Genomic DNA, 12,175 nt, shown 5'->3' with positions numbered 1-12,175 from the left:
TTTCGATTTGGAATGCCAGATTTAAGTCGTATCTGAAGAGTCACCACTCTGTTAATTTCCTATCATCTTCTCTTATGAAATCAATGGTACTACGTTCTGATAGCTCATGAATTAGTACATAATTCAATTATAACACCTATCATTTTATTGTAGTAATTTTTCATTGTGAGCTGCTCAAGGTCAAGAACATGTTTTATTTATTTTTGGATCCGTAGTGTTTAGTCTGGCACATAGTAGAAATTCACGAATATTTGTGGAATAAATCTATAATACCCCATTTAAGAAGACATGATTATATAAATGTGTCTTTGATATTTATACAGTTAAACATTTTTTCAAAAAATTCTGTTGCTTGCCATCGGTGTTTGCTTTTCTCAGTCACTTGAACCCACTACCAACCTGATACTGTGTTAGGGATTGTGGATATAACTGAGCAACATTTATAAAGCACATTCTTATGGGGAGTATTCTGGTGGACTACAATCATTTATATGTGGGTCTACAGTAGTTTATTAGTTTGTGTGGACATTTCATTTTTGGCTTTAGGTAGTGAAATCTTAGAGGCATTGTTTTAAATCTGAAACATTTTTACTTAATGATATCATATTTTATTAATTCTAGGATACTCATCTTTTTACATTGTACATTTTAACATGACTGAAATTGAGATATATCTTCAGTTCAGTTCAGTCGCTCAGTCGTGTCCGACTCTTTGTGACTCCATGAACTGCAGTATGCCAGGCCTCCCTGTCCATCACCAGCTCCCGGAGTCCACCCAAACCCATGTCCGTTGAGTCGGTGATGCCATCCTCTGCCACCATCTCATCCTCTGTCGTCCCCTTCTCCTCTTGCCCTCAGTCTTTCCCAGCATCAGGGTCTTTTCAAATGAGTCGGCTCTTCACATCAGGTGGCCAAAGTATTGGAGTTTCAGCTTCAACATCAGTCCTTACCAATGAACACCCAGGACTGATCTCCTTTAGGATGGACTGGTTGGATCTCCTAGCAGTCTTAGGGACTCTCAAGAGTCTTCTCCAACACCACACTTCAAAAGCATCAATTCTTTGGCGCTCAGCTTTCTTTATAGTCCAACTCTCACATCCATACATGACCACTGGAAAAACCATAGCCTTGACTAGACGGACATTTGTTGGCAAAGTGATGTCTCTGCTTTTGAATATGCTGTCTAGGTTGGTCACAACTTTTCTTCCAAGGAGCAAGAGTCTTTTAATTTCATGGCTGCAGTCACCATCTACAGTGGTTTTCGAGGCCAAAAAAATAAAGTCTCTCACTGTTTCCACTGTTTCCCCATCTATTTGCCATAAAGTGATGGGACCAGATGCCATGATCTTAGTTTTCTGAATGTTGAGTTTTAAGCCAACTTTTTTTTTGTAGAAGTGGTTAAATCTTGAATTTCTGGTCTTAACAGCCACAACAGAAGCCAAAAAAAGTGGAATGGTGTCTTCAGTGTACTGAAAGTAAATAACTGACAATTTAGAATTCTATATCAGCTCAAAAATTTTCAAAACAAAAGTGAGATAAAAATGTTTTCTCAGGGAATTCCGTGATAGTCCAGTAGTTAGGACTCTCTGCTTTCACCATCATGGGCCTGGGTTTGATCCCTGGTTGGGGAAGAATTAAGATCCTAAAAGTCACACTGCAGTGAGGCCAAAATAGAAAAAATTTTCTCAAGCAAAAATTGTGTTTTCCACCTGCAAACCAGATTATATATGTAAGGTATAAAACATTAATCCTAATAATGACATGTGAATTTAAAAAATAAACTGAAATACATGACAACAAACCACCCATAATAGTCATCAGTTGATAAATAAACAAAATGTGTATATCCATCTTGTAATACCATGGAATATTTTTCAGCCATAAAATGGAAGTTTTATGATACATGCTGATACATGTTGTAGCATGGAAGAAGCTTGAAAATGTTGTTCTGAATGAATAAAGCTGATTACAGAAGACCATACCTTGTATGATTCCAGTTACATGAAATATAGAGAAAGTAACTGGTGGTATCATAGATCTGGGGGTGTTGTGAGGAAATGGGGGGGAGCTGTGAATGTGTATGGGGTTTCTTTGGGGGAAGTGATGAATATGTTCTAAAATTGATTATGATGGTGGTTGCACAACTCTGAATGCACTAAAAACCATTAAACTGTATACTTTAAATGGGTGAAATATATGGCATATAAATTTTATCTCTGTAAAACTGTTATTAAAAGATATGACAACAGTAATGTAGCATTTGGGTTTGGGAAGGATTATTTAAGACGTTCTAAAGTCCTTGTATAGATCTGAGAGTTGGACTGTGAAGAAAGCTGAGTGCCGAAAAATTGATGCTTTTGAACTGTGGTGTGGGAGAAGACTCTTGAGAGTCCCTTGGACTTCAAGGAGTTCCAACCAGTCCATCCTAGAGGAGATCAGTCCTGGGTGTTCATTGGAAGGACTGATGTTGAAGCTGAAACTCTAGCACTTTGGCCACCTGATGTGAAGAGCTGACTCATTTGAAAATACCCTGATGCTGGCAAAGATTGAGGGCAGGAGGAGAAAGGGACAACAGAGGATGAGATGGTTGGACGGCATCACCAACTCAACGGATATGGACTTGGGTGGACTCCGGGAGTTGGTGATGGACAGGGAGGCCTGGCATGCTGCAGTTCATTGGGTCGCAAAGAGTCGGACACGACTGAGTGACTGAACTGACTGACTGAACTGAAAGGCTTAGATGATGGTCAGCATTTTTTTAGCAATGAAGTATTTTTAAGTTAAGGTGCATACCTTTTATCAGACACAATGCAATTGTGCACTTAATAGACTACAGTATGGTGTAAACATAACTTATATGCACTGGGAAACCAGAATATTTGTGACTTACAATATTGCAATAGTTACTTTACTGTGGTGGTCTGGAACCAAACTTGCAGTATCTCCAGAGTATGCCTGTTTTAGGAATGAAAAGAGAGACATGAGTTTAACAATAAATGTCATAATTTGAACAGCTTTATATACCAATAAATTAGAAAATTTAGATGAATTAGACAAGTAGAAAAAAAAAATTCTTAAACTGTTTCATGAAGAAGTAGAAAACCTGAAAGTCCTATAATCATGTAAGAAATTATGTCAGTGGCTTCAGTTTTTCCCAGAAAGAAAATCCTAGGTCTGTAAGTCTTTGATAGCTTGTTCTTCATTCAAAGATTAATTATTTCATTTTGTTACAAATTATTCTAGAGCATGGAAAAAGAGGAAACATTCCTAATTCATTTTGAGTTACCTGGGTAACCTGGGAATAGTATGAGAAAGGAAAATTGAAATTCATTTCACAAACATAAATGCAAAATTTCTTAGTGACTAAACATTAGTACGCTCAATTGGAAGTATATAAAATGATAAAAAAAATCATGACCCAAATCAGCTTGTCTCAGGGAGACAGAATTGGTTTAATATAAGAAATTAAGTTAATAAAATTAGATTGAGTTAGAAATTCAATTACTGTACCTTAATAGGTTACAGGGCACTTCCTTAGCCTGATAAGTGTCATCTGTATTTTAAGTAAACAAAAACTGCCAGAGAAGCAAAATACTGACCTTAACAAATTGACCAGGATAATGATTATGGAGTGTAAATTGGAATAATTGCTCTGGAAAATTCAACTTCAACTACATTGAAAATACACATACCCACTAGTTTTACCTCTAGGTATATACACTAGAGAAACTCCTGTGTGTTTAAACACTCAAAGGTTTATAGCAGCACTGTTCTTGATAGTGACAAACTAGAAACCATCCAGTGTCAATCAGGAGAAGAATGGATAAATAACGAGTTACTATTCAGCAATGAAAATACACAGCTGCAGCTATATCCCCCCTTGGATGAATCTTGCAAACCACAATTTGTACATAAAGAAGTAGATCACGCAAAAGGATAAATATTGTATTATTATACTTATAGAAAATATCTAGAGTAATCGAGCTCATAAATACAGAAAGTAGGATGGTGATCGATAGGGGCTGGGTTGTAGGCATGGCAGGGAGTTAATGTTTGAAGGATACAGAGTTTGGTTTGGGATGATGAAAAAGCTCTGGAGGTGAATGGTGGTGAGCATTGTACAACAATGTGAATGTACTTAATGCCACTGACCTGCTCACTGAAAAATGGTTACAATGGTAATTTTTTGTTATGTATACTTACTGACTGTAAGTTAATAAATTACAGTTGTATTCATACAATAGAATTTGATTTATGTAAAATTCAAAAGTAAGAAAACTATATTGTTTAGGAATATATACATATGTAGTAATACTTTTAAGAAAAACAAGAACATCATCACAAAAATTAGTGATTAGTGTAGAAGTAATTTTTTTGACAAGTCAATATAATTTTTGGCATCTGTTGTGGAAAGAATTTGAAAAACTGCATGATATAGCTATAACCTATTTCATTTGCTTTTTAATATAAACTAGATTTCTCATTTTCTGTACCTGTAAAAATTAAAATAGAATCTGTCTGAATCCTTATTTTCTTCATCAATAGCTAACATTTATCCTTGGATCGTGAACTAATCAGGGAAAAGGAAAAACCCAATCATCTCATCAAAAGATGCATATCTAGTAAAATTTTACTGTTTATATTTTAATATTTACTTACCAAAATTTGTAATATAAAATGTTGCTTTATTCAATTGTATACCAAAATAATTTAAAAATTAACTCAATCCAGAGTAAAATTTATATTGCTTAGAAACTTAGAGTCAAGGAAATTGAAATTTTCATACATATTTTTATAACATTTCCATATCCTATTTATGACAGGAAAATCAGCAAAAGTTTTTCAAGTGTATCACATTAGGGTAAGATTCTGTGGGGTGAGTGGAATGGAAATATGAAATCAAAGAAAAAAGGATTAGAAAATTTTATTTTAAAAAAAAGCTTGTTCACATTTTTAATTGAAATTGGCCATTAAATCACTATATTGTGTAGATCCACTGGGTATATTTTAAATAATGATGGATATAATATTTAAAAGAGTGATGTTACAGTTTTCTTTTACATACTTAAACTTGTGGTTAAAAGTTTTCAGTGTCAGCTTAAAAATGTGTGAAGGGGTACATAGCTTTTCAACATTATTTTAGGGATATGAACAAATAATTTTAAAAGTTACTGATCAAGTACATCTGAGGAGGAGAAGCCAGAAAAGAAGTCTAAGGAGGGGAGAAAGCAAAATCAGTATCAACCTGATGGCCTAATGAAAATATTTCAAGATGGAGAAAGAAAACTTTGTCAAATGATGATGACAATTAAAATGAGGGCTGAAAATTGGCCATTGTCATTGAAAACATGACCATCTTAAGCTTCCATGACAAGAGAGGCTTAAATGGTACAATAGAAATGAAAGCCTGATTGGAATGGAGCATCCAGAAAATGGGGACGTGGAGTCAGCGGGCAATTCCCTTTAGGCAGTCTGAAATAAAGGGTAACAGCATTGGAGCAAAAGAGAGAGTGGGAAGTAAAAGGGAGGGAGAAATCTGTGAATAACTAGAGGTGTTAATTGGGGTTTCCCTGGTGGCTCAGCTGAAATCCGCCTGCAATGTGGGAGACCTGGGTTTGATACCTATGTTGGGAAGATGACCTGGAGAAGGCAAAGGCTACCCACTCCGATATTCTGGCCTGTACAGTCCATGGGGTTGCAAAGAGGTGGACAAAATTGAGAGCTGTTAATTACAGGAGCCAAATCTTAAATAGATAGTAAGGGATAGGATCCAGTGTAAAAGTGGGAGATTCAGCCTTCAGTAGCAAAAGGTACATACAGTCCATCCACGGATAACAGGAAGGAAAGCCAAGATAGAGGTAGGTTCAAAAATTTGGTATGTATTCTTAAAGTTGGGCTTCCCAGCTGGCTCAGATGGTAAAGAATCTGCCTGCAACGCCGGAAACCCAGATTCAATCTCTGGTTTGGGAATATCCCCTGGAGAAGGGCACTCCGATATTCTTGCCTGGAGAATTCCATGAACAGAGGAGTCTGGTGGGCTGCAGTCCATGGGATCGCAAAGAGTCGGACACGACTGAGCAGCTAACACTCTTACACTCTTAAGGTTTCTAGTGATGTTAAGAGGTAAGGTCAATACTTAAGAGTAGGAAAGAGAAGAGGAGTTTGGGAGTTTGAAGAGTGAGGAGAATGAAATAGTAGTAGGTATACTGGATGGTGCTTAGAGCCTGTTTAAAATTTGTGCTCACAAATGAACTCATGTATTTTTCTCTGGTAAGGTTCAGCTGCCCCTGTGGCTAGCACAGAATAAATGAAGAGTTGAGTTTAACTAGAACTAGGATTTTGCCAACTGAACTTCTCAGAGGGAGAAGAATGTGGGGGAGGTGGAGATACATGTTAGTGATAATGGTGATGAACTGTGAAATCTAAATGGGGTAAGAAGTGACTGTATGGGAAGAGGGGATTGATGAATGGTGGAAAAGTGACAGGGTTAGTGGATTGGAGATTCCGATGGTGCATTCTGCAGTTGGTGAGTCAAAAAGAGAAGGTGGTCATCCAAGAGTCTGTATATCCCAAGAATTAGCCACACAATTGATTTCTAAATTTAGATGGTGCTCTTCTCTTTCTATACTCTCCTATAGGGAAAATGGAGGGGAGGGGGTCATCACCAAGGTAGTTCTCAAATCTGTTTTCTATAATCCTCATCTCTTTGCTGCACATCAGTTCTTCAGTTTCAATGCCTGCAAGCCTTGCCTGGATGCTCCACCAGCATGTTATACTAATTGTATATAAATTTCTCTAAGCAGTTCCTCTTTCTAATTTGCATCTTCTGGACTACTGTTCTTCCTTTCTGAGTCTTCTCTGACTCCTTTCCTCTTCTTGCTTCCAGCTTTAATCATTATCAAATAAGTTACCTTATACAATATTTATTGGATCCATCCTCCATCTGCATTTCCAGTATCATGACTTTATAAATTGTTAATAGTCACCAAAATGATGGTATCTTTATAATTATTCCCCCCCCCCCCCACAACACCAGGTTAGTTTTCAAGATAATAGCCACATATCTTCTCAAAAACTTTTTGGGGGTTTCCAGTTCTTTTAGAATAATGTCCAATGTCCATGGCTTAGGCTCTCGCCTTCTTTTCCAGTCATGAGTCCATTGTATCCTCTTCTTGCAGTCTTCCCAGGGCCATTCCAGTCCTCTCCCAACTCTATAGCTTATGCCTGCATTTCCCTTCCTGGGGGTATCTTCCCTTCATATCTAAGTATTAAAATCCTTGGGGCACAGACTTACAGGCTAGCTGTTCTATACAAATTTTACTTGATCCCAGCTTTTGGAAATAATTTCTCCTTACTCCAGACTTGCAAAATAACTCTTTATGTCTGTTAGTCATAAAAAAATTAATTTTTATAGACATGTGGCAGTGTTAAATATATTTTTACATATATTTTAGTTTAATCCTTACAAAGATGAAGTGAAATTTTATTTAACACCACTTAAAAGATGTGAAACCTGGGAATGATAGAATTAGATGGTATATACTTGTCAATGTCAATTTTTCCTTTGAATAATTTATATGCTAATTTTCCTACTGTTTCTGTATTTTGTTCTTAAGGCCCTGAGTCAAGGCTTTGCACTTAATAGGCAGTCTTATTTGAATAAATAGAGGACTAGATTCATAGAAGTAAAAGTGCTTTTAAGTAGTTTGTGTACATGTTAACCTTTTTAACAGTTGTAACCTTTGTTAAGTCTGGCAGTAAGAAAAAGAAAATCACCAAAGCTGACCGGTTGAGGCAGTTACAAGAGGAAGAAGAGAAACGACAAAAAGAGGAAGGTATAAAACACACAGTGATAACTATTTTCATATGCAGGTAATGCTAACAATAGGTTGGCATTTCTGTTACCCAGTCAATACTTTTTAAAGACAATTTTCGAAATTTTTAATTTTTTGAATTTAATGTTTTACAATGGGCTTCCCTGGTAGTTCAGTGGTAAAGTATCCTCCTGCAACGCAGAGGACGCAGGTTTGATCCCTGGGTCGGAAAGATCACCTGAAGAAGGAAATGGCAACCCACTCCAGTATTCTTGCCTGGGAAATCTCATGGACCAGAGGAGCCTGGTGGACTACAGTCCATGGAGTCACAAAAGAGTCAGACACAACTTAGCAACTAAACAACAGTGTTTTATAGTAGCTGTTTATTTTTTACAGCATACCCAGCAATTGCTTTCAGATATATCTTGAAGGAGAGTTGCAGATAAAATACAGGATGCCCAGTTAAATTTGAATTTCAGATAAACAATGGATAATTTGGGATAATTTAGCCAGCAATATTTAGGATATACTTGAAGCAAAAAAAAAATAGTCCATTATTTATCTGAAATTCAAATTCATCTAAGCATCCTATAATTTTTATTTGCTAAATATGGCAATCCTATCTTGAAGTGCTTGTATCATTACTTACTGATTAAATTGAGAGCTTTGGTGCTGATTGTGCAGTAAGAATTCTTAAATATGGGAAATATATACTACCAAGAAACATAGAGCAGCCTAGGTTCTTACAGTGTAATAATATCTATTTGTCAAGTTTAAAGAGGATTTTCATTTGTTAAAGAATGTCAGGTAGAAATTAATAAAAATTTGGTTATTTAAAATACCGAATAGTGACTTTAAAAATCTGAATAGTTCAGATAGTTGTAGCTTTTAACATGAAGAACATCAGTTGATTCATACTTGGGTTTTAAATGTCTGTCCTTAGCTTCCCACGTGGCTCAGTGGTAAGGAATCTGCCTACCAATGCAGGAGATGCATGTTTGAGATCCCCTGGAGGAAGAAATGGCAACCCACTCCAGTATTTTTGCCTGGAAAATCCCATGGACCGAGGAGCCTGATGGGGTTACAGTCCATGAGATCGCAGAGTCAGACATGACTTAGCAACTGAGCACCACCAGCACATTAGTTTCCAAGTTGATTTTTTTATTAATAATCATATAAATCCTTTAGGTGACTTATGATAAGAATACAGTATCAGGACCTACTGCTTGGGGAATGTTTTATTATTTTGGGTTAAACTGTTATTCTTTAACATATATTTCATATTTTATTTTTTAACAGTGAAAGCAAGAGAAAATTTAGGTAGTTACTTCTGATGGTGTGGATGTCACGAGATTATGGAAATCTGAAGATTTTACCTCTTCTTAATTATCCATGATACATCTGTCGCTTTTCATTTACTAAAATCATTATTAGATTGCTATAAACTTTTTGGAGAAGAGAAATATAATTGTGGGCCAGAAATTTTGAGAGTCATGTTGTTTTTTTGAAAGAAATCTGGCAATTTTATTTCTACCACATGATAAAGGTTGTGATTTATATCTAGTATTCTACCACCACTGTATCTTAAATATTTGAAATCACTTTAAGTGCTTAAAAACAGACTAAAAAATTCTCTTTCTGTTGCTCTTTAGAGGAGGCACGTGTGAAATATGAAAAAGAAGAAATGGAAAGACTTGAAATACAACGAATTGAGAATGAAAAATTGCAAAAACTGGAAGCAAAAGTAAGTAAACTTTAATGACATTATTACTGAAGACAAACTGTGTGGCTGTCAGATCTATTTTGGAGAAGGAAATGCAACCCATTCTGGTATTCTTGCCTGGGAGATCCCATGGACAGAGTAGCCTGGTGGGCTACAGTCCATTGGATCACAAAAAGTCAGACATGACTTATTAACTAAAACAACAGCAATCAGATCTATTTGGCCACTTAATATCATTCTCTTCCATAGATACCCATGATATTTAGGACTGTATGAACTAGTTTAACTCATTTGATCCTACCATAAAGTTATGGTGGGTAAATTATTACCCACATTTCACAGATGAGGAAATTGGGGAATATGGAGAGATTAAGCAGCTAATAAATTTCATAGCCAAAACTTAGACAAAAGTAGTCTTGCTTCAGAGCTCATGCTTATAACCATTAAGTTATTATTCTCAATCTATCTTATAGATAATTAAATAGGGACCAAAAAATGTTCAAATTCTACCTCTTCTTTTAAAATTTCACTTCTCTTTTTCACCAGGTTTCTTCATTATTGGATCAGTAGTTCTGAGACCTTTTAATCTCAGGACAAAGCCTCATTACTATTAAAAAGTGAAGATCCCCAAGAAGTTTTTGTTTAGATGGTTTATATATATCAATATTTATCATATTAGAAATTAAAACAACTTTTTGCTAAAAAAAAAGAAATTAAAACAGAAATTTCAAAATATTTATTGTATTAATAGAGATTAGACATTGTTAAATGTAAACATGAATTAAAAAGTAAACACATTAAACATACTTAAAGAAAAAAGCAATTGCGATATTTATTCAGGTATAAAATTATATTAGTTTCAAATGTATGACATAATGATTCAATAGTTGTATGTATTGTGAAATGGTCCCACAATAAGTCTAGTTAACATCCGTTACCACATAAATGTATATTTAAATTAGGGAAATGAGTGGCATTGTTTATATCTCTTAAAGCCCTTTTAATGTCTGACTTAACAAAAGACAACTGGATCTCATATGTATGTTGAGTCACTTCAGTCATGTCTGACTCTGCAACCCTGTAGACTGCAGCCTGTCAGACTCCTCTGTCCATGAGATTTCTCTAGGCAAGAATACTGGAGTGGGTTGCCATGCCTTCCTCCAAGAGATCTTCCCGACCCAGGGATCTAACCTGAATCCCTTACGTCTAACCTGCGTTGGCAGGCAGGTTCTTTACCACTAGTGCCACCTGGGAAGCCCTCCTGGATCTCCTCCCTACTTCATTATTCATTATCCATCTGTTACAGTGTGTGTTGTTTCGATTGAAGTAAATATAAAGAAGGAAAATTTGGCCTCATACAGATAGTTGGAAAAAAGAGAAATATTGCAACAGCCTTTCAGATAATTGTGGATTCTTGCCTTGATACTATACTGAAACTCAATAGGTGGTAGCATCTTAATGTGGAATCTGAAACCAAATTAATGAACTTTATGTACTCTACTACACTAAAATGTTGATCTATTTTTATACTCTGAATAGATCTTCTATTGACACATGATTTTGCAACATCAAGACTTGATAGCTTGGAAGAAAATGGTTCACTGAATTATTTGCTTCCAAATGTTGATGTATTCTTGTAATTCATTATCAAAAAGATCACATGCATTAGTGTCAACTCCAGTCAAACAGGAAAAGGTTTTAAGGATTGGGAAACTGTCAGGCTCCCTAGTAGTGGATACAAGTTTTCTAAAATTCAAACTTTTATTTGAAAGCTTGAATTTTATCAAGGGCAGCAGTGTTTCCTGAAAGTGACATGGTCAGTTCATTCATTTCTGACAGAAGGTCTGCCAAAGTACTCAAACAGTTGCACAGATGTTTATTTCTCAAGATAGCATTGTTCTTTGATGTGCAGCAAAAGTGCTCTATGCATTCTTCCCATCTTACCACACAGAATATCAAAAGACATATACTTAAGTTTTTACATTTAATACAACTAATAATTTTTACTTCTTCATCAGGTCATTCTTATGTGAACCTGGCTACTTATCACCCCTCTCCCCTGAAGAATATGACCACTAATAAAGCTTGTGCCTTTATTTGTACAAAGGTGCCAGCAATTTTACACCATCTTGCAAATGTGTACCCTGTAAAAAGAGCAAATAAAGTCGTAGTATTTTCATTAAAATAGATTTGACCTCACTGATCCCGAAAGAATTTGGAGGAATCACCTGGTAGCTGCATATCACACTATGTACACCACTGTTTCAGATGAAACCTTTTAGAAATATTAGTTACATTTAAACTAACTGTAGTGTTCATCTTGAAATTAAATATTTGTCCAGTAAATTTTAGATGCTACTTACAAAAGAATGGCAACCCACTCTAGTACTCTTGCCTGGAAAATTCCATGGATGGAGGAGCCTGGTAGGCTACAGTCCATGGAGTAGCAAAGAGTCGGACACGACTGAGCAACTTCACTTTCTTTCTTTCTTTAGTTCCTTTTGGAGTAGGAAATGGCAACCCACTCCAGTGTTCTTGCCTGGAGAATCCCATGGACAGAGGGGCCTGGTGGGCTGCGGTCTCTGGGGTTGCAAAGAGTCGGACACGACTAAGCAGCTAACACGCACACACACACGCA

General features: G+C 36.0%; 1 protein-coding gene across 1 annotated transcript in view; it reads left to right on the top strand.

Annotated features, from left to right (window-relative positions):
* DNAI7 (dynein axonemal intermediate chain 7) overlaps positions 1-12,175 on the top strand; it is an 88,553-nt gene that overhangs the window by 3,837 nt on the left and 72,541 nt on the right. Inside the window, exons 3-4 of the mRNA XM_043441336.1 lie at positions 7,751-7,835; positions 9,467-9,558. Coding sequence (XP_043297271.1) covers positions 7,751-7,835; positions 9,467-9,558 — 177 coding nt within the window. The remainder of the gene's footprint in view (positions 1-7,750; positions 7,836-9,466; positions 9,559-12,175) is intronic.

This window comes from Cervus canadensis, chromosome 21 (assembly GCF_019320065.1).
Source record: "Cervus canadensis isolate Bull #8, Minnesota chromosome 21, ASM1932006v1, whole genome shotgun sequence".
NCBI classification, from domain to species: domain Eukaryota; kingdom Metazoa; phylum Chordata; class Mammalia; order Artiodactyla; family Cervidae; genus Cervus; species Cervus canadensis.
This window is presented reverse-complemented; position numbering and strand designations above follow the sequence as displayed.